The sequence below is a fragment of the Megalopta genalis genome, chromosome 1 (assembly GCF_051020955.1).
Source record: "Megalopta genalis isolate 19385.01 chromosome 1, iyMegGena1_principal, whole genome shotgun sequence".
In the NCBI taxonomy this organism is placed as follows: domain Eukaryota; kingdom Metazoa; phylum Arthropoda; class Insecta; order Hymenoptera; family Halictidae; genus Megalopta; species Megalopta genalis.
In genome coordinates, this window is record NC_135013.1 from 11,050,887 (window position 1) to 11,074,330 (window position 23,444).

Sequence of the window (23,444 nt, forward strand, 5' to 3'; positions counted from 1 at the left end):
TTCCGCTCACCCAAAACTGATTTGACTTTCAAGCTTCGTTATTCGAACGATCAGGAATATTAGTTGCACGTTGCGCGTTGGAACTGCTCGTCTCTGTCGAAGTGTTAGCAACAATCGCGTCGAATTCGAGCCCGCCCACGAGCAGCCGCTTGACCTGATCCCCATGTGCGAGGCCACCGCAAACCTCGAACCTCGGGAAAGAGGACATTCGGTATGTAGGACCCCTGATAATAGAAGAGGCGCGGGACACGAGAGTGCAAGGCGAGAGACCGAGATGAGAAGGGACAGTTCGCAAGACGGGAAGACCGAACGAGAGAGAAAAAAAGAAAGGGAGCGAGGAGGCGGAGACGGGAGTAGTATGGTAGGGCATGGTGGGGGCCAAAAGGATATTCGTCGTAATTAAGTCCCTCCGCTTCTTCAACTCAATGCGGCGCGTCTCTGCGAGAAGACGAGCGCGGCTGGATGCGGCCGAGAAGGAGAGCAACGGCCAGGGGGAGGGGAAAGAAGGGAAAGAAGGGAGCGAAGGACACGAGAGGGTACGCCGGGCTGCAGGCGGCTCGGCTCGGTTCAGCTCCGGCACGGTGGAACGGACGAGGAGGAACGCGGGGCGGCCGGGAGAAAAAAGGACGCACGACGATCGGGCAATAAATAATATAGGAGAAAAAGGCGATCGCCTGCAACATTCTGCTCAAATGTTAAATAGGTATCAATTTAACGCGGTCCAATCGGCTGCGCGGTGGGCGGAGCCCGCCGGCCACGGATTGGCTGGCGGCGCGGTGGTGGGCGATGCCGCGCGCCCGATCGCCGCTCGAGTCGTCGCAGATCGCATGGTAGGGATGGAACATCTGGTCTCTCTGGTCTCCTCACTACGTCCCGTCTCTCTCGTCGCGACCGACCTGGATCCACGTCCCAACTCGCCACGGATCGAGTTACGGCCGAGCACAGCCCTTTCGAGGACCACGTGAGGACCACACTCGTCACCTTTCCGCCGCAGACCGGTGGTGCACATCGTTCGCGCCCTTCGTTTCCACCGGCCCGGAGTCCCGTCACCAGTTCACGCGCAGCCTCCAGAAAGGGTCCAGGACAGTCGGAAGCTTCCAGGGTGTGTATCCCGATGGAACCAGTTCTGTGATCGATCCTCGCGACCGTTCGGAGGGTGTACTTATTTTGGTAGCGGTTCCGCTGGTACCGCGGTGATCGTCCGACAGTGCCGCGTTGGACATTCGAGGGAGGAGAAGTGCACGCTGCGGACCACGATACAGTGATCGTTGTGTTTCGCGTCGCGATGAGTTGCTGCCTCGTCGATCACCGACGAGCGGCGGTGTCCTGCGAGTGAGATTCCCGTTCCGAGTCGTCGACGAGGGGGACTGAGGTAGCGAGATCCGCGAACAGCATGGCCGTCGGTCCAGCAGGAATACGTGGTGGTTCGAACGTTGGATGAGAGAGCGTACCTACTCTACCTGGGGGGTCGCAAGTTTACGAGTTCGGACGTCGGATCGGTGCGATAATCCGGACATTTCGCGATCGATGTTATCATCGGTGTGTCCGCGCGTCGGTCGGTGAGTCGATAGAGAGACGCAGAATGCGATTCGGCGGCGATCCGCGGTGAGCAAGAGCGTCGCGCGATTGTTAGCAAATCGTCGGAGAAGGGTCGGGATCGGGGCAGAGAGGACTAGAGATAGAGCCTTTTGCGGGCCATGTCGGTGCAAGGGGACAGCGACGTGGACGCGACGGAGGAGATCAACGTGGACGATTCGGACACCGGGAGCTGCGGGCCGCACGACTACGTGAACGACGGTCGTCGGCTGCCGCAGGAGCACTCGGAGTGCTCGAACTCGCCGCCGCCCAGCCAGACCAGCTCGAGGACGCTTCAGAACGAGTCGCCGAGGAGCCATCCGTTCAGCATAAGCCGTCTACTGGGCGAGAATCGGCCGCAGAACCCGAAGAGCCCGTCCTCCGAGGACTTGGACAGCGACAAGGAGAGGAAATGGTCGTGGGAGGAGGGCAACAATAACGTCGGCTCCTCGATGATCTTGGACGACGGCAGAAGATCGTGGGGACACGAGATCGAGGAGAAACTGTCGGAGAAGGACGACGACGACACCGGGAGCACGCCGGAAACGCAGACGAACTCGTCGTCGTCGGTGCACTGCTCGACCGCCGCTGACCTCCTGGCGCCTTTCAGGCTTTTCCCGACCGGAACTGGTCTGATTTATACCGGCGGAGGTGTAATAAGAGTCCCTGCGCATCGACCGCCGGGTGCTAATGGCACCGGCACGGGTGCACTGCCCGCACAGGCCTTGATACCACCGTGGAGTTTACAGGCTCTTCAGCACAGTCAACAGCAAGCGGCGGCTGCCGGTCTCCACAGAGCGAGCCTCCTAGCGAATCTGGCTGCACACCCGTTTCAGGGACATCCGCACCTCAAGGACCGGCTGGCAGGTAAGGGAATCGTGCGAACGATTGGACTTCGTATTCGCGAGTTTCGCAGGCAGGACACTTTTCGGAGAAAAAAAGATCCCGTGGGTCGGGAAGTCTTGGGTCGGGTCGTAGGCCCGATGTCGGATTTCTTACGGGTCGGGAATTGATCGGTCGAAGTGATTCGTTGTGTCTTGTTTAGTTGGCAAACAGACGCACGTTTGGTAAGGAATATGAGCATTCGAGGGGGAACTGTTTTGCCGTCGATTTAACCAGTTAAGCGCGTTTCTCGTGTATAAACGTCGAACCAAATCTCTATTACGGTGCGTTCGACGTGTTTACTCGTCGTTAAAAACATAAAATCACCATTGACTATGAAAACTCGAAATTTTAATAGAATACAATAAGAATATTATTTGGTGGGATGTTTCCTTTATATTACCAATAGAACTGCTAAGTATTTTATAGGGAGGGGGTGGTGGGAGTCAAGATACTGGTGTAACACCTGCGAAGTGCCACTTTGTGTGGTACCGTGTTTCGAGAAATATCACACCGAACTCGATTGGAATTCTTAATATCTTTTTTTCTACATGTGTATATCTTGTTTATGTGTTTTATTATTATTTGAGAATTTTTAAGTTTATAGTAACAATAACTTTCCAGAAATAAATTGTTAAGTTTTTCTTAAATAAAAATGTAGTTCTTCTTCGTTTTTCATAAACGTGTAATAGGACCATTTCGCCCTGCGTTCGTCGTGTATACACGTCATCGCTTGATTTTAATTCCGCATACTGCGAGGGGTTTTTAAAACTAAATTCGATGCTTAACTGGTTAAATGATCCGACGTTCCGCGCGACCCAATAAATGCTGATTGGTAATGTACGTGTGTTCGGTAAGATACAGAGATAAACGAGTGGACCAGAAATTATGGCGTTAGTTAGGTTTTTTCAAAAATCTTTACTTCTATGGCTTAGAATGTTATCTATGTATGCCGAAATGTTAAAAGAACAAGTGAAGGTTACATTATAAATTGAAGTAAATTATAAACTTAATTCCAAATTATATTCGCAATAGAGAAAATGTGACTTATGCCAATTTATGATTCTAACGCGCTCAAAAAGTTTTAAACGAAGGATTTCGGTGTTTTAAACATTTCAGAAATAACTCGGATTATTCAACGTGGTTTACCTTTAATTAGATTGGAGATATCATTGGTGACGGATCTCGATAGGCTAACAAGACACTCTTTCATTCCGAAATCTTTTGTGCTGTTTAAAGAAGCATAATTGCGCAGAAATATGTTCTCTCGTTGCTCATCTTGAAATCGAAACGAACGTTACAAGATTTATGCAATTGTAACAGTCAAATAAACCAAACGGAAGTATATTAACAATAATATATAAACTTAACAATGAGTTTAAAGCATAAATCGATTAAACCCGATGAAATTGACGTCTGCTATAATAAAGCTAAATGATCGATAAGCTAGAAAATATACGGACGATCGTTTAACACAAGTGCTTTACTTCAAACGATGTTAAATAGAAAACTACACAAATAATTAAATGAATAATATTTATAGCAGTAGTAAAACGTGGCTGCTCTTTTCACAATGAATATAATATTTTGAAGAGTATTAAATATATTTATTTTCTTGGCTGAGTAAATAAAGAGTAAAATATATGGAGGTGAAGCTTTTCTTTTTTTTTAAATAACTTAACTTTCGCTCAAAGAACTCCATCGATCGTAATAGGTATATCTACGTAAATCGTCGGTGATTCAAATGCCGAATAGTTAGAGGTAACCTCTGTATAACGCGATTAGAGAATTGGGGATAATCCCATATGTATGCATACATACATAATCCCTTGTACATAAACACCGTACATGATGGGGTGAAGGCGAGCAAGCTGTTATGCTCTTTGTCAAAGTGATAAATGAAAAGCTACTGTACTGATCTACTAAAACCTGTAATTCTAACAACGAGGTGTTGTCTATAATTTGTACGATTTTTGAAACGTGTTTCTACTTCTATTTAATTAATTATTCGCTGATTAACGTATTCACCCATTTCTCGCTGGTTGAAATTATGGAACTGTCTTCAAAATCGTTTTGGCTCGAAAATGAAAATTTGTAACACAATGATACATATTTACATTTACTAAAACGGATTGACATATTTCAAAATATTTACGGTTTTTCTGCCGTCGCTCTATATCTTCATTCTGTAATTTCATTCCGTTTTACATACCACTGTTTTCAATACTGCATTTGAAAATAAAAACACATAATCTTCTATTAGATTCAATTATTTCTTTTTTATATTGTGAACTAATATTTTATGATACATTTTATTGATGTATTTTATCTGTATGTTGCGCAACTTCTTGTAATAACAATTGTCCGTCTACTATAAAAAGTTTACCAGAATTGTCAAATCCTCGCGTACCGAAGCGACTACGGTAATGTCTCCATAATTGACGCTCCAGATTGTCCACGAAAATGGACAATTTTGGAAAAGGAGATACGATTGTTCGAGTCTTGTGGCTCGTTTTTTATGGTTATCGATTGTCAACAACTATAAAAACGAGTTGCAAGGCTCGAATAATCGTATCTTCTCTTCCCAAATTGTCCATTTTTGTTCAAAATCTGAGCATCAGTAAGGGAGACATTATTGTACAGTAATGTCTCATTAATTGACGCCCAGATTGCGCACAAAAATGGACAATTTGGGAAGAGGAGATTCGATTATTCGAGCTTTGCGGTTTATTTTTATAGTTATAAATTGTCCACAATTATAAAAACGAGCCGCAAGGCTCGAATAATCGTATCTCCTCTTCCCAAATTGTCCATTTTTCTGCACAATCTGAGCGTCAGTTAGAGAAACATTACTCTATTTAGATTTTTCTGAACATTTATACAACGATTTTGGCTTTCCGGTTCTCGTCTTCGAACGGACTGCCAGTTTCCGAAATAGACATTTTCTCGGTATATACGTGTCAGTGAGCATGCTTGGCGATACCTAATGGCGTGTTACAATAACTGACGGAATCGGTCCGTGTGTCCAGAATTGTGGACTTCCTAAATAAAATCTGGCACGGTAAACGGTTTTACACACCTAGGCGGTCAAAATTTCTGTGAAACGGTCTCTATATGAAGTTACATTAGCAGTTTATATAAATATCGTATATGTCCGGGAAATTTTGTTCGTCGCGCAAGCACATGGCGCGATTTCACATTAAATTAATTTCAAATTAAAAAGACACATTACTGTTTAAAAATATTCGATTATGCAATGGTTCAACTTCTTTACGATTAGCGTAACTAAGAAACCGATTAAACTAACGAACATAATCGTAATATGTAGCGTATAAAAACCGGGATTATGAACACTGTGTTTTTCATTGCAATCTGTCATTATTTTCAAAGATTTCTATATTTTATAGCGCTGGGAACGTGATTTTCACTTGAAAAGTTTCCCATTATTCTCTATCATGTTCCAACAACAATACTATTGTTAATTTTTTGTTGGAGCCATACGCGTTGCGCGCTGAAAGCGTGCAGTGAATTATTCGGAACATCCGTATGAACTATGAACATGATTTATAAAAAAATTAAAATTTTGTTATTCTTACATCGATACCTACGCGAAATCTTGTTTTCGAAAATTCGAAGGCGGATGTTTCACAGTGCAATTATACTTTTAACCGAAAATATGTCTTCGTTGAATGCACTGGTGCATATCGGTAACTGTAGCGGGATGAAATTAACCCTTTGCACTCGAGTGGTGACTCTGAGGCACCACTGAAATTTGTTATATCACGTTCTAAGGTAATTGTTACATTGACAAAGTTTAGATTTTAAAAAATTGTTAAAAGCGTAACTGTTGTGTAAGTCGCAAGACTCAATTTCGCACGCGTAAAATGCACTTTGTCGTGTAAAATCAATTTAAATCAAAAAAATTATTTTAGATTTTTACAGTTAAAATAGCTTCGAGTGCAAAGGGTTAATAATACGCCTGAATTTCGCGCGTAAGAGACGAACGAGAGTTGCATAAAAACTGGAAATACCGGGGACGTCAGAAAAGTCTGTGTAATTAACGAATTTTTACACGGAAGGAAATATCTACTGTTATCAGCTGTTTAGCATTTGTCTCGTTCGTCGGTTGGTAATTAGCAAGAAATCGTCTTCGTCGTCGAGACGAGCTAATTTTCTCCCTGCGAATCTTAGTACGTTACGTGTATTATCAGCTCGCGTCAATTAATCGCCCGCTGGGAAAGCTGAAGTTAGTTAAACGAAGGGAACAGGCTTGATACACTTTTAAATGCGCTAATCGCAAACACGCGAAATCGTATCCGATAGTCCGCGAAACAAACAGTTAATGACTGCAAGCTGTTTTACTTACTATGGTTAAATTATTCGATGACTATAAAACAAATTATTCTGTGGCTTTATTTTATTGCTAGTTTTACTGTTCGGCCAATATTTACAGACGATTCAATGGTTTAACAGGCTTGATACACTTTTAAATACGCTAATTGCAAACACGCAAAACAAACGGTTAATGACTGCAAGCTGTTTCACTTACTAAGATATATTATTCGATAACTATTAAACAAATTATTCTGTGGCTTTATTTTATTAATAGTTTTACTGTTCGGCCAATATTTACAGACGATTCAATGGTTTAACGCTGCTCCGTCTGTAGTTCAGATCAGGAATTGTAATCAATTAGACTGCGGATCTTTATGCAAAATAAAAATCATTATTATTTTTAAGAATTAATTATTTTCCTGAGAAATACAAAATTAGACGATCGACATTCCTGAACTCCTTCACTGTCTTTTCAGGCTTTTTTATTTGGCCTATTCATTCTTGTCATAAATGCATAAATTCCGCAGTCCAGTAATTACTATAATTGATATTCTTAAATGTAGATATTAAACGTAGATATCAAAAGAGAGGGTAATTAAAAGGATGAGAAAGCACATTGACAATATTACGAGCATAATTAATCGGATCAAGGTGAGTAAAGGTTTCCACCGAAGTATAAAAGGTATGTACTCTGTCTCTTGTACGTCGTCTTTTATTGTCAACAGCTTATACGAACATTTAGATTGATACTATATTAAACATGTGACAAGTAACAGTGCAGTTGACGAGGTTATGAATAATCAATGTTCGTGAATGTATCACGCTTAGAACACTTTTGAAATTAGTGATACTATGTTAAACCATCGGCAAATCCATGTTGCAAATCTAAGTTGTATTTTCTGCCACGCTGTCATTCTACATTTTATATTACGTTGACAAATTTAGCATTTGATATTATATTATTTACGTATCCTATAGTTACATGTCTAATAGCTAGTTACCTAAATAGTCGATGAACATGTCATTTAAGAATAGTTGGCATGTGCTTCTATTTTTTGATCATTTACATAGTTTCGATGGAACGAGAATGGAAAAGGTGGAACGAAACAATTGCGAACGTATCGAACAACAAAATGTCCGATTAAAATTAAACGTGTCCCCCATGCCGTTAACAGTGACAAGATTAATAAAATAAATAAATTAGTACATAAAATTTTACATAGTATACAAATTTACACTAACTATTAATATGAATATTAAATGCCACGTTTGTCGTTGAATAGAACGTTATACAGTAATTTCTCCATAATTCGCGCACGATTGTTATTATTAATTACTAATAATAATTGTTATTATTAATAATTATACTGTTTATTATTATTAATTACTATTAATTATTATTATGAGTTATTATTAATTACCGATTGTCAGTAACTATAAAAACGAGAGGCAAGGCTCGAACAATCGTGTCTCCTCTTCCCAAATTGTCCATTTTTGTGCGCAATCTGAGCGCGAATTACGGAGAAATTACTGTTCGTGCACCGAACAAATAGTTCACAAAAGGTCAATTGTATGACTCAGCGAGCAATGCCGACGGTTATTTGCGCGGCATCCGTGTAGCAGTAATTGTTTATATTAAATTTCAATATTACGGCAGGGATGAAAAATTAGCGAGCATTATCGCAAATCGGGTGAACGCCGATAATGTCATTTTCTGTCCCGCAGAAAGCGATTTTTCCCCCTCGGACCTTGATTCCTGCTTCATCAACCGCATTTTCTGATAATAACAATCGCATTATTATTCTCTAGTTACGTGAGTCATACCTGACTCGTAGCAAAAGAGAAATGACATCGTTCGAAAAGGATTGCGGTTTCGTGGACAAGGAATTATGGCATTCTTAATAATTCGCTTGTTATTGTACGAAACGGAGTATAAATATAGTTCGCGTTGAGGTCAACGAATATTACACTGTCGATTTGAATCGCGGATGTTTGTGTGAATCCTCGATTGTTGCTATTTAACGTGTCTGGAACTGTAACGCAAATGATTTCTTTTGCAATCGTTGTATACAATAGTCGAAAATACAATTTATAATTTCGTGTAATCAAGAAAGTAACGTTTGAAAATAATGCACGATTGTATTAAATAGCAGTGACAATATACAAATTTAATTATCCGTCGCACTTTTATCGTTTAATAATATTTCTTTTTACGACCTAAATAAATTCTATTTCTGTGGATGATTCGAGATTGATTTGAGAATGATTAGACACATCTTTTTGCTCGTTTACATGAATTCAGACTTTGTGTTTTAAATTGTAGTTTAAATTAAAACGATCGTTTCTTTATAGAATGTTTATACCGTTGTATGAACATTGTGAATGTTTATGAAACAATGTTGAATGTTTATAATGTTAACCAACTGATGTTACCACAGAATTAAATTTAAATTAAACTTAATGCGACAGATATTAAAATCACAATGTATCATCGAGTTCTTAATTTTTCGAAATTTTCACTTCTCCGAACTGAATTCATTTTACGCAAGACTTTAACGATCGGAAAAACCATGACAGATCTTTTTAATAATGGAACTTGCAAAAGGATTCAATACAATTCTTCGACGGTTCCATACTTTTTATTAAAATATTAATATATAATCAATTTATAGATGCGTCGATTTTTATTTTTGTTAATTAATTAAATAATTTAAAAACACAATAGTTTGTTAACATTTCAATTTTGTTTCTCCACAGATCGATATAGATCTTCGTTCCTGGTGTATTTCGCGGTTATACATTAATGTTTCCCTAACTGACGTTCAGATTGTGCACAAAAATGGGACAATTTGGGAAGAGGAGATACGATTATTCGAGCCTTGCAGTTCGTTTCCTTATAGTCGTTGACAATTCGTAACTATAAAAATGAACCGCAAGCATCAAATAATCGTATCTCCTCTCCCTAAATTGTCCATTTTTGTGGACAATCTGAGCGCAAATTAGAGAGACATTACTGTATGTGTTATGTGGAAAATATTTGTTTCTCGTGTTTGCTCATTCGTTCAAAGTTAGCTTTTGTTGCAATTATATTATTTGTATAGAGAGCAAATGTCCAAAGAATCGAGACGAACCTCAATCCGCTAGACGAGGGTTGAACACCTGCAATTTACGGTATGACTGAATCCAGTAAAAGGAACTGTCCAATTATCTGAATCTTCTTGGCAATAATAAATCTCGGAGTCACTGGATTCGCCCGTGGCAACCGCAACGGAGGAATATCTGTCCATTCTATTAGTTCCATCAATCTCCAGAACGCTACTCGTCCCGAGCCAGCGTTATTACATCTATTCCATTGTCAATGGATGCAACTTACAAGGATAATGTCAGTGCTTTTCGCTTCAGCCTCGTAAAATATACGCGCATCGTTTTCGAACTATTATTTCACTCGTCTTCTGCTCGTGCATTTATGCTCATAAATTGCTTTCTTATGTATAAGTTATATTTTTGTACACAACCGACATTTCTCGTTCATAAGAATTACGAACCGGTCTCGTGATTATGCCAAAGTTGTATCGGTTATAACTAGAATTTTGATGTTCACGCATTTGTCACATTTGCGAATACCTTAACCAGTTAGCTGTGTTTGACGATTATACTCGTCACGTACATTGGCTATTTAAATTGTAATGTTAGCGATAACAGAAACACATTCTCAAATTTCAAGATGTTTAAAATATTTTGAGGCCAAAATTCTACACGAAGATGGTTACATTATTATAAAAATAAGATTGGATATTAGTGTTCGACGCGTAAAGTGCCATTATGCATCGTTCCTTGCTTTGCTGAATACTACTCTATAGCAGCGATTTAAATTTTTCACTTTTATAATTATTTGATCTTACTGTCGTCGTTAAAGAAAAAAAGAAAGTTCCTCAGTGACTACTGATTTTTGAAAGAAATGCAAACAATTTTTTTATTTTGCATAAAAATCCGCAGTCTAGTAACATGTATCACAGTTTTCTGTCAATGTACACGAGCAAATTACATGTTCGCTTGCAATTACTAGAGAAGAATATTATGTTGTCAATATGTCGACGCGTTCGTTTTGAAAGATTAAAATGAACGAAAAATTATAGAAAGTGACAGGAAACAGACGGAATCTTATCACATGCACCACCGCCCGATCATGTGAACCAACTCTTGTCTCCCAACAAGTTCATTCAGTACTTAATTACAGTTCCCGACAACAGAGTTCGGCATATTTTATTCGAATAAAAGTTGATTCGAAGAATTTATTCGATATATTGTTCGGATGAAATTTTATTCGAGAAATTTATACGAAATATTTCTCGAATAAAATTTTAATCGAAGAATTTATTCGATATATATTATTCGGATGAAATTTTATTCAAGAAATTTATACGAAATATTTCTCGAATAAAATTTTAATCGAAGAATTTATTCGATATATATTATTCGGATGAAATTTTATTCAAGAAATTTATACGAAATATTTCTCGAATAAAATTTTAATCGAAGAATTTATTCGATATATATTATTCGGATGAAATTTTATTCAAGAAATTTATACGAAATATTTCTCGAATAAAATTTTAATCGAAGAATTTATTCGATATATATTATTCGGATGAAATTTTATTCGAGAAATTTATACGAAATATTTCTCGAATAAAATTTTAATCGAAGAATTTATTCGATATATTATTCGACATATCGTTCCAACGAAATGTTATTCGAATAGCGTTCGACTCTGTCCTACAATCGATGGAACGAATGCGACAATGGATAAAAAGATAAACGCGAGATATTTCAACGTTTCGTAGACACTCGGTTCGGTGAATCTGCGCGGAACAAAGTTCACAGCGCCGCGAAATATGTGTTAAAGAACGCTCGATATCCAGTTGATTTGTGCAATCAGGAAAATTGCCGGGCATTATTAATTCCCGCGATTCGGAGACCGAAGAAAGGTCTCCGGGTGGATAGGGATCGAGTGTCGAAACGCGAGAACTTGCGCCGCCGCGCCGCGAAGAGAGAGCGAGAGAGAGAGAGAGAGAGAGAGAGACGAGTTTCCAAGATCCACGTCCATGATCGGATGGTATGAGTTTCCTCTAATTGGGTTCGTGTATCTTTAGACCGGCGTGTGCTCGGTTTAAGCGTAGGTGGCTGAACCCGCGTGTAGACGATATCAATTATGAATCGCCGCGGAAATTATTCAGCCGGGCCCGTCGTCACGATCAAGCCAGAACCGAATCCGTCAAAACCATACGTGCGCGCACGTGTGCATGTACGTTGTCCCGTCCTATGTGCATATGTGTGCACGAACTACTCTGTACGTACGTACGTATGTACGTGCGCTACCTGGTCGCCGATCCGGTGTGACATTTTAATGGCGTGCAGACACGTTGAAGTCTTCGCGTTTCTCCGTTCGCTCGATAAAATCCCCTCGTTTTTCTCTCTTTCGCGCGGCAGTGGATAGCCGACGACCGGACGACGGGACCGCGGTCTTTTCTCAAAAAGCGTCGCGTCGCGTCTTGCGTACCGGGAACCAGTTCCGAGCAATGAACCGTTGCCTTTTATCTAACGAGGCGTTCTCTCGGATGAGACGTGTTAGGTAATCGAACGATACGCGACTTTTCGTCGGAGCTATCTATTGTCGAAATTTCGCGACGCCGCGGCGCACGGTGTGATGCGAGTACAATAGAGAAAAAAATCCGAAAAAATCAATATGTTTCTTTTTTATAATGTAAGCGTGATCTAGAGTCTTTAATTAATATGTAAACAAAAATATAAAGCGATTTACTTGCCTTTGCTTCTTCAAGCATTTGCCTGTTATATCGCAGTGTTTCTGATATCGAGTTATTTAACCAGTTAAATGTGTTTGGCAGAATTTTGTGTCACGACAATTATATCCGTCATTAGTGAAATTTTGTTACAATTTGATATTTAGTTTTAAAAAGCGAATTTAGTTGTAAAAACCCCTCACAGTGTGCGGAATTACAATCAAGCGATGACGTGTATACACGACGAAAATGGTCCTATTACAAATTTTATGAGAAACGAAGAAGAACTAGATTTTTATTTAAGAAAAACTTAACAATTTATTTCTGAAAAGATATTGTTATTATAAACCAAGAAATTCTCAAATAATAATAAAATATATAAACAAGAAAAATACATGTAGAAAAAAAGATATTAAGAATTTCAATTGAGTTCGGTGTGATATTTCTCGAAACACGGTACCACACAAAGTGGCACTTCGCAGGTCTTACACCAGTATCTTGACTCCCACCACCCCCTCCCTATAAAATACTTAGCAGTTCTATTGGTAATATAAAGGAAATATCCCACCAAATAATATTCTTATTGTATTCTATTAAAATTTCGAGTTTTCATAGTCAATGGTGATTTTATGTTTTTAACGACGAGTAAACACGTCGAACGCACCGTAAATAGAGATTTGGTTTGACGTGTATACACAACAAACGCGCTGAACTGGTTAAATGTTGCACTCAACGAGACAGTTTTTTCTTAGCGAAATTGCTCCATATTCGATCGCTTTCCATGCCCGCTTTATCGAGTCACCGCGGCATTCCACGGCATTCTGTACACGCCCTGTTCCAATAAACAATAGTTATTCGCAAGACAATACCGTTCTTACGCAAACGACAAAGGTGTCGTTTATCCGATAGTCGTCCCGCTTGACAGTAGCCGTTTCGATCGCGAAACCGGCAATAAGCGCAAAAAAACGCGAGGCGTGCTCGGCATTATTATTATTATTATTTACCGGACGATGATCGCACGCGAAAACACACACCGGCGTAAACGTCGAAGCATAGCTACGTGCAAAATACATAATTAGCGTCCGATCCGCTCGGATTCAGGAACGCTGACGCTTTTTCGTGCGCATAATGGAAACCTGCCATTACTTTTCGGGCCCCGGGTTTACACGTAAATACCTTCTCTCGTGTAAGGTGCCGTGCGCGATTTCGAAACACGAAGTTTCACCGACTGTGTTCCGTTTTTCGAGGATTTGCCACGGGAGCACAACGGAACAATGTAATGAACCCTGTAATCGTGAGTATCGAGTGACGCTCGGCCCGGTCCCTGCTAATATTTTTCCCCGAAACGTGGGAACAAAACGTCCCGGCCGCTTCGCTTCGCTTCGGCCGACTACGCGATTGCCACGGAACGTCGCCGCGGCATTAGGATCCTAACGGGACAGCATAATTTCGCGATTAACGTTTAATCGCCTTAACACGGGGAGTTATTCAACCTCGGCTTTCTGTTCAATTTATCGTGATTCGGTAGGAGCGCCGCGATCGAAACGGGTTTCCGAATACAGTAATGTCTCCGTAATTGACGCTCAGATTGTGCACGAAAATGGACAATTTGGGAAGGGGAGATACGATTATTCGAGCCTTGCGTCTTCTTTTTGTAGTTACAAATTGTCAACAACTATAAGAACGAACCGCGAAGCTCGAATAATCGTGTCTCCTCCTCCTAAATTGTCAATTTTTGTGGACAATCTGAGCGTCAATTAGAGAGACATTTCTGTAGTCATTATACAGTAAATTCTCCTCAATTTTACCGTAGCTTGTAAACAAAAATGGATAATTTGGGAAGAGGAGATACGATCATTTGCGTCTCCTCTTTCCAAGTTGTCCATTTTTTATTACAAGCTGAAGAAAAAATCGGGAGAATTTACTGTACTTCGGCTGTCAAGACTATTTTGGGGAAAGAAGCGCAATAGAAGCCAATATTTCCTTTTTCATTAAATAAATAAATAATAATAAGTGAAAAATAATAAATAATTTGTTTTCTTTTCGTTAATGATGAACCTTTAACAGACGCGTCCTGGTAGGCGTCCATAACTCGTGGTTTGCTAGTCGATGCGTTAACATAGCGCGTTGAGGCAATGATAAGCAAATGTTTGCTGATTTTTGTTCCTACGTCTGCTAGAAACACATTCTTAACAAACTTTGATTTATAAAAACTTCTCGATCGCATCTTTATGCAACGCAATCCCAGAAACATTTTTGTCTCATTCGAGAAGAAGATTTGTTTCTTGCAGCTCCTTTTAGAGTTATCCGTAGACTGCGGATGTTTACGCTACGAATATGCAACGTGTGTGCAGAATGCATGCAAAATCTATGCGCAACGCATACAGGAAGTAGAGAGACAGAGAGAGAGAGAGAGAGAGAGAGAGACAGAGAACGAGAGAGAGAAAGAAAAAGGGACCGAGAAAGAGCGAGAGAGAGAGCGAGAGAAAGGGAGCGAGAGAGAGGGAGCGAGAGAGAGTGAGAGAGACAGCGCGCGCGAGAGAGAGAGTGTGAGAGAGCACGAGAGAGAGAGTGTGTGAGAGAGCACGAGAGAGAGAGCGAGAGAGAGCGCGCGAGAGAACGAGAGAGAGAGAGAGAGAGAGCGCGAGAGAGAGAGTCTGATAAGAAAGAAAAAATTCGCACGATCGCGTTCGATTTATGTGTTTAACGGTGCGATTTAGGAAATCGTAAAAAACAGTTCTCGACGAACGGTTTTTCAACAGCCACGAATTAACATCGGCGCCGACGACCGATTTCTTCTCACGTGTTGCGTTTAGGTGGAAGCGATCGAAGACTCGGTTCGCTAAAACGTAACACCCCGCCTCGCTGTTCAGGTCGTTTCAACCCTTAATTTCACATTTGGTTCACGGTTCAGGAAAATTTCAGGCGTCCGAAATGTCCGAGGCCAATTATCGTAAAAGTTGTTCTATAAAATTTCGCCGGGATTATACGGAGCCGGCAAACTATTGGTCGGTTAACGGCGGCGAGGCAATTTACGTTCAGAGAAACAATCTTGCCGATTTGACAGGATGGTTTCTGTAATTGTAAGTCGAGACCATTCGGCCCTCCGGGCAACCCCGTTGCGAGACTCGCCTCCTAGAAGAGAGCGTGTGGAAATACGACCGGTGTTGCGTACCCTCTCTTGCGTAGCATACACGTATTATCCTGTTGCAAACTTTTTTCGTTCATTATGCTTTCCGATTCTCCTACGTATTTCACGAACTTTGCGTTCCAGCCTCTTTATTCGCATTCCCTAACGCGCTACGCGTTTTCCGCGCAAAATTCATATCGACTGCATCAAATTGCAATGAACTGGAATTACAGAAGCGTAGATTTCTAGGTTAATAGTTTTAATAAAATAGTTTTAATGTAACAAAAAGATAAATTTCTCTGAATAAATTCTTCCGAAGCTTTCGTTCTCTCTCGTATTTTATTCGCTCATTTTTTTCAGAAATTCATAAAATCCGCAGTCTAAGGAAAATACTTCCAGCGTTACCAGTGACGATAATTAAGTCTGCTGCGTGAATTAGGTTCAATCCGAGCACTGTTTAAATTCAACTACTATGCTTTATAACAAATAATTCGTTCGTGGATTATTTATACGAAATGGTTTTCTACAGAGCTCGAGCAATTTTATTTACATACAAAATTATGTAATATAAAAAGTATCAATTACTGAGTAAATCGATACGTGCAATATGTGCCATTATAAATACGCAAAAGGCAATCGTTTGATAGCAGGGATGAGGTCACGAATTATGGTCACAATTTCCGAATGGCGGAACTCATTTCCAGTTCCATAAAATATGTAAGTGTTTCAACGAAGCGATAATGATGTTTCCACGAATACGACTAAATTGCATGGCCCACTGGCGCAATGGCAACGAATTGAAACGCAAATATAAAATCCTCACGAATCGAGCAGGACCAGATAAATCGCATGTTTTGCTCGCGGGTTTTCAAGGAATACTTCGAGTCAGGTGTGAGCGCACCTTCGGCATGGCCAATACGCGGCCATAAAAGGTACAACAATTTCGTTCTCGCGAGCAAAAAACCATGCCGAATTCAGCACTCGGTGGCACGTAGGGTTAAATCGCCACCTGCCACGAACGTAAAAATCTTTCTTAAACAGTTATGTCCGACTGCCTGAAATTGCCTGAAAATTCAGCGCCCCGGAGTCTTATACTTCGACCGAAAGCTTCGTTTATGTTTCACTCCTTCGAGTGCAACTTCAACGCGAGTGATGGCAAACGGTTGGAGAAATCTTCTTTTTCCAAATTTCAACGTTGTACTTTATAGATCTTTCGTACGCTGAGTAATCGTGTATAATTAAAGTATTGTATTATCTGAAGGTACCATTTTAGGAAATGTAAATTTGATTAGTAGCTATAAGCATCTTCGTAGATTCGTTTATACGAAGTATTTTATAGAAAGTAAAACACGAGGAAGTCGAAAGACGTTATAATCGAATTTTAAGGGATTGTTAAAATTGTGTAGATTTAGATAGTTGAACAAATCTTGAATATATATTATAAATATTATATATTGTAAATATTATATATCATAAATATATATATATATATATATATATATATATATATATATATATATATATATATTATAAATATTATAAATATTACGTATTATAAATATATTATAAATGTTATATATTCAAGATTTTTCCAACTATCTAAATCAACACAATTTTAACAATACAATATTTCAAACTGAATAATATTTTGTGATACGAAAGCGAAATCAATGTTTGCGTTTCGATGAAAAAAGAAAAGGTGAAGAGGAACACACCTGAACGAATGGTCGGTGAAACGAGATCCATCGAAGATTACGTTAATTTAGAAACAAATGTAATTTCAGCAAATTCGATGTAGCGTAATTTATACACGAACACGATAAGGAACTAGGAAAGGGTGGTTAACTACATTGGACTGCTCAGCAGATGTTGGCCAACCAGTTTGCTCGGCATGATTTCTTTTGGCTTCATTCACCGTGCCTTCTTCTTCAACTTGCATGCGAGACCGTGAAGTATTTTACATTCTTCTTGCTACACGCGAGCATAATTTTAACCCACCCCGTAGATAACGCTAATATTTAAATAACTGAAACAATAGCGGTGTTTGGCACGTGTGGTTAATTTTCCATTCAATTTATGCAGCACTTCGTGCAACTTTTGCGAAACGAAAAACGTCTATTGCATGTGTTTTCAACGTCGTGAAGTTTTCAATCGTGCTATTCACAGGCGAGACATGTAAAATAGTTAATTTAAATGCAACTTTGATTTTTAACTATAGAGCTGAACATTATTAGTATGTTGCTTTTAGAAGTATGTTAGAATATCATTGAAAAATCGATTTCATTTGCGTATTGAAATTTTAAATTGCAAAATAAATATGATATAGAATTCTGTATTATTACTAACTTTATTGCTACTCCGTGTTTTTTTTTGTATTTAGGGTATTTGCTATTAAATTAATTTCATTAAGGATATTAGACTTTCCCTTATACTGGTTTTGTACCAAATTATCGATTATAATAATAATCTACGAAATAATCCGAGGAAATCGGTTATGGTCGTAACTCGATAATTATAGTTATAACAAATGTTAATGCTTAAATTAATTGTTATTACACTTATACGAAATAATGTTTTGATACATCGCGGTTCGGTTGTGATGCCTAATCTTGAAGCAAAAAATATGATGTTTTTACATCACTGTTTCGTGGAACCAAGAAATTCGAAGATTTCGTCAAATTTACTATGGAATCGAGTGTACAATAAGAATAGATTATTCTTGTTGTAAACCAGTCATCGTGATGTTCGACGTGCCGGATTACCGTAACAGCTGCGATCATAATTCTAACGATGGAACAACTATAAAAGACCGAAAGCGCAATATTCTAATTTCCCATCTTCTTCAGGGAATCGGCAATAGTTACGAAGTTACAGTAGCTTTCTATCTGGCTATAACTTCGTTTCGGTTTCCTGGTTCATGGAACCCATTGTTCGCGGCGTAAAACTGATTTTAGTGATTTTAACTATTCATTGAAGGGTCGATTTATGGCACGCAGCCATGAATGCCATATCTTTTAAAGAATTTCTTCGTTTTAATAATATGCGAATCATGCGGTTCACTGGGAATCATTTCAAACAAATTGATGAACACATTCTACAGATTTATAACGTTGTTCGTTGTACATAAAAATAGCGATTGTGTATGAAATTGTTATATTTCAATCACTATACTAAATATTTCAATTGTTATACTAAAAACACGATCTTAAGCCGCGGATTCAGTGCACTTATGGCAGGATACGAGTAGATCGAACGTGAAACAGTGAAAGCATTTAAAGAGTTTGAAAATACAAATTTATTTTTATTATCTTCGCTTCTTTAAACTTTTTCGGAAAAGAAATCAAAAGCCACGTAACTCCGGTACCATGTAATTACAGTAAATTTTCTCCCTAATCGACGCTCAGATTATACACAAAGATGGACAATTTGGGAACAGGAGTTACGATTATTCGAGTCTTGCGGCTTGTTTTTATAGTTGTAGACAATCGGTAATTACGGTTCAATCACGCTATACTAAAAACACGATCTTAAGTCGAGCTGTGTGTTCATTTATGACAGATACGTGTAGATCGAACGTGAAACAGCGAAAGCATTTAAAGAGTTTGAGAATACGAATGTATTATCTTCGCTTCTTTAAAACTTTTCGGAAAAGAAATCAAAAGCCACGTAACTCCGGTACCTTGTAATTACAGTAAATTTTCTCCCTAATCGACGCTCAGATTATACACAAAGATGGACAATTTGGGAAGAGGATATACGATTATTCGCGAGCCTTGAGGATCGCTTTTATAGTTACTATAATGTAACTATAAAAACTAAAATATAACTATAAAAACGGGCCGCAAGGCTCGAATAATCTTATCTGCTCTTTCCAAATTGTCCATTTTTGTGTACAATCTGAGCGTTGATTAAGAAGAATTTACTGTAATGCGAATAATTTGTACCTCTCTCTTGTATTCAAAACCGCGTACAATTTATAACGAATAAGAACCAACGAGAATGAAAAAAGAAAGGGCAGGTTTTTTTTTGGATCAGACCAGAATGAGATATTCACAGAAGATGTGATTTACAATGTATTACATAACAACCTATTGCGTCATGGTACACGTGCTTCGAGTAATTACAAGCATGCATTATGTCTCTATTATTATGTCTATTATTCGTATAATCTCCCAGTTCCAGAATCAAACTTACAGTTAAAGAAATATACATAATTTAGGTGTACTAAAGGTGTACTAAAGACCTATTGTGTCATGGTACACGTGCTCCAAGTAATTACAAGCATGTATTATGTCTATTTCAAGCATGCATTATTTGTGTAATCTCCCAGTTCCAGAATCAAACTTACAATTAACCAGTTAGCTGTGTTTGACGAGTATACTCGTCATGCGTAAAAAGTAGTGACCATTGGCTATTTAAATTGTAATTTTAGTGAAAATAAAAACATATTCTCAAATTTCAAGATGTTTAGAATATTTTCAGGTGAATCCTACAGGAAGGTGTTTACATTATTACAAAAATAAAATTGGAAAAGAATCACGATATTGGTATTCGACGTGCAAAGTGCTAATATATATCGTTCCATGCTTCCTTGCTTGCTTTTCTTTAACTTTTATAAGTATTTGATTTTTTCTGCGTTTTTCGTTTATTATGTATGCAGTATATGTTAATGTTAAGCGAATGAGTAAATATTAATAATAAAATTGTTAATTTTACCAAATAAAACCGTCTTTTTGATCCAATATTTTAACAGCGACCCTTATTCTGTGTTTGACGCGACACGTATAGGTACGCGTTCTAAAAAGGAGGCGTCACAGCTAACTGGTTAAATTGAAACAAAATTCTATTATATTGTCGTCAATGTTATTTAAGTACTCGATTAAATATAAATGTTGTTTTTCGTCTAAGAAATTATGACAATCGAAAGAGATTCTTCGTAATTGAGAAGAAAGTGCTTAATCTTGCACTCAAGGAGTTATAATCTTGATCAGTTTCAATAATCCTGCATCGCGTTTAGAATTTTCAAGGGGCGTCTAATTTCAATTAGTTATTAGCATAAATTTTGTTGAACTAATTTAGAAAAGATGGAATTGAGTTGTCTTCGTTCTATTAAGAGAAGTCTAATCTTCCATCGAGATCAAAGTTATTTCGAATGTGGTAATTTATATAACGTCGTGCCGAGGACCTGTTTTCCGCCACCCAGAAAAGCCCATTATAATTGAAGCTGACAAATTAAAGCCTCGTATTAGGAATCCACGAAATGACTGAAGGTTCTAAGAAGGAGGCGTCACAGCTAACTGGTTAACGTGTCGCGTACGTCTGCGTCAGAAAGTATGTAAGTTCATCCTGTGCAGAGGAAGCTTCTATTAAAGCGGCACGATTGGCATAACACCGATAATGACGTTTTTAAATCGATCATAATAAGCGATGGAAAGTTTCTCAAGATGCCATTAGAAACAAATGTTAAACGTGTCATTACAATGCTTGTAGGAGGTGTAATTTTCACGTCGATGCAAAACCGCGTTGCCTCAGAGGCTGCATAATACCCTTAAAGCAGCAAATATAAAATGACGTCTGCGTAACAGCAGCGATCGAACGGTAAAGCGATGTCTAGTGTCCAGTTCTCCCAGCCATAATACAGACGTACGATGACATAATCTATGCATGCGTGCATATAACATCGACATTAACATTCCGTCGGGTGGTTGTAATATGGTACAACGTAATAAAATATATTACTATCTGCATCAGGAAATGCAATCTATTTTCGCATATTGATACTTGCTTTTAAGGATAATTCCATTAAATACAAAGAAAATGGTTAAATTGGTATTACATATCGTAGATTGGACAAGTATGGTAGAAGATAAATAATATTACTATGAAAACACTTGATATTTGATCAAGTATGAAATAATACAGCGTTTGTCAGCAGTTTCAATAAAGTTTGTAATACTTTGAACAGTGACCATAACAATAGAGATTTCTAAATAATTTAACCTCGACGTTTTGTGGAATGATAAAACTGATTCTCACCTTGTACAATAGTTCGTGAAAATAACACCGTATTCGTGTTCTTATTTTGACAATTCTCAAATATATAACAAGCGTTGTTGTCACATTAGACATTTTCATTAATAAAGACGACATCGCTGCGACGTGTATGCAACAATTCCAACAAATCGTGATTTTTTCAAAAATTTGTCTCACCTTCAAGAACTGCAAATAATTCGGTTCAATTCTGAAAGAAAAGCTAATCCGTTCCCAAAAGTCGTGCGAATATTTTAGTAAGCGACTATACATACATATAATGGTGTTCCAAAAATGTCTCACACACCGGAAATGAAAGGTTCCTCGGGTCATTTGAAGTAACCTTTCCCTTAGCGAAAATGCAATCCGCGGCTTTGTTTACGAGTTATTAAGGAAAAACAGTGACCAATGAGAGACGAGCTCGCCTAGCGCTTTGGCGGCCGAGCCAATGAGCGCACGAAGCCCAGTTCCGCTCATTGGTCGCGGAACGCCGCATTGCGTCAGAATATCTCACCTCTCATTGGTCGCTCTTTTTCGTTAATACCTCGTAAACAAAGGCGTGGATTGCATTTTCGCCAAGGAAAAACATCCTGTATGTCTCCACGTTTTCATCCGCTGTATCATGTAAAAGCACGATCGGGAAAAAGTGTACGATGAACCGCGAAAGTAAACGTTTCAGACTTTAACCTTTTAGGCACGACGCGCCACTATAGTGGCTTGCTCTAGTAGCTCACTCGCTCATCGTTTGAATCAAATAATCGTCTTCATATGCATTGTTTCATACTTCTTTTGTCTTCACATCGATTTACAATATACAGACTTATCTTAACAATATAACTGTATCTTAACATATACAGACACTCTGTACAGTACATATCAGACTCTGCCGTCCAGAGAAATAGCCTTGCGCAGAATTTAGCCGTACCTAAAAGGTTAAAACGAGTCCGGGTTTATCGCAGTCCGACTCCGCGATTTTACGAAATTTCTGGAGCTATCGTACAGTGTGTGCGCGAGTCCGGACTTGTTAGCGCGAGACTAGAGCTCTACGACGTTTCGGTGACGTCGTCTCGCGCAACGGTTCCAAGGGGAACACGAGCGGGTTACAATTAGCTCGAACCGGAGTAAGATGGCGTTGCGCGCGAGTGGTCGGATCACGAGAGAGGCCGATCGGAAGCGGAGGGAACGCGCGGATATCGATGGAAGAACACCGAAAGGGACACGGGGCTAAAGGAGAGTAAATTGACTGGAGAGGTCCGAACCGGGGACCGCCTGGGGCCGAAGATAACCGGGTACCAGGAACAGAGAAAAAAGGCATCGCGTGACCGAAACCTGAAAACCAGAATCCCGCTGCCGTTGCAGAGCCGCCCCGGTCCCCATACATTCTTCGATGGAATTATCAGGGCCGTGTGCGTACGGATTCGGGCGCTGTGTGCGACGATATTTCGGCCGCGGACACGCGTGTAGACGTGTATACGTAGGAGACCTCGTCGTTTTTAATTTCGCGGTCGAACTCTACCGGTAGCCACGCGAACGGGTATTTGGCTACCGAATTGGAACTCCCACGGTGTGTGGGTGACGTGATGAGCCACGATCGCGAGCACGGAATCGGCTCGTCGTCGATTTTATCGGATCTAGGAACGCCGGATTATTAGGGTAAGTGTTAGTATTAATGCGGTTTCTTAACGAAGGCG

The 23,444-nt window shown here is 39.4% G+C and overlaps 1 protein-coding gene across 1 annotated transcript in view; it reads left to right on the top strand.

The window, feature by feature from the left end:
• Positions 1 to 896: 896 nt before the first annotated feature.
• C15 (homeobox protein C15) overlaps positions 897 to 23,444 on the top strand; it is an 85,364-nt gene continuing 62,816 nt past the window's right edge. The window contains exon 1 of the mRNA XM_076521228.1: positions 897 to 2,442. Within this exon, the coding sequence (XP_076377343.1) occupies positions 1,698 to 2,442 (745 nt within the window). The 5' untranslated portion in view covers positions 897 to 1,697. The remainder of the gene's footprint in view (positions 2,443 to 23,444) is intronic.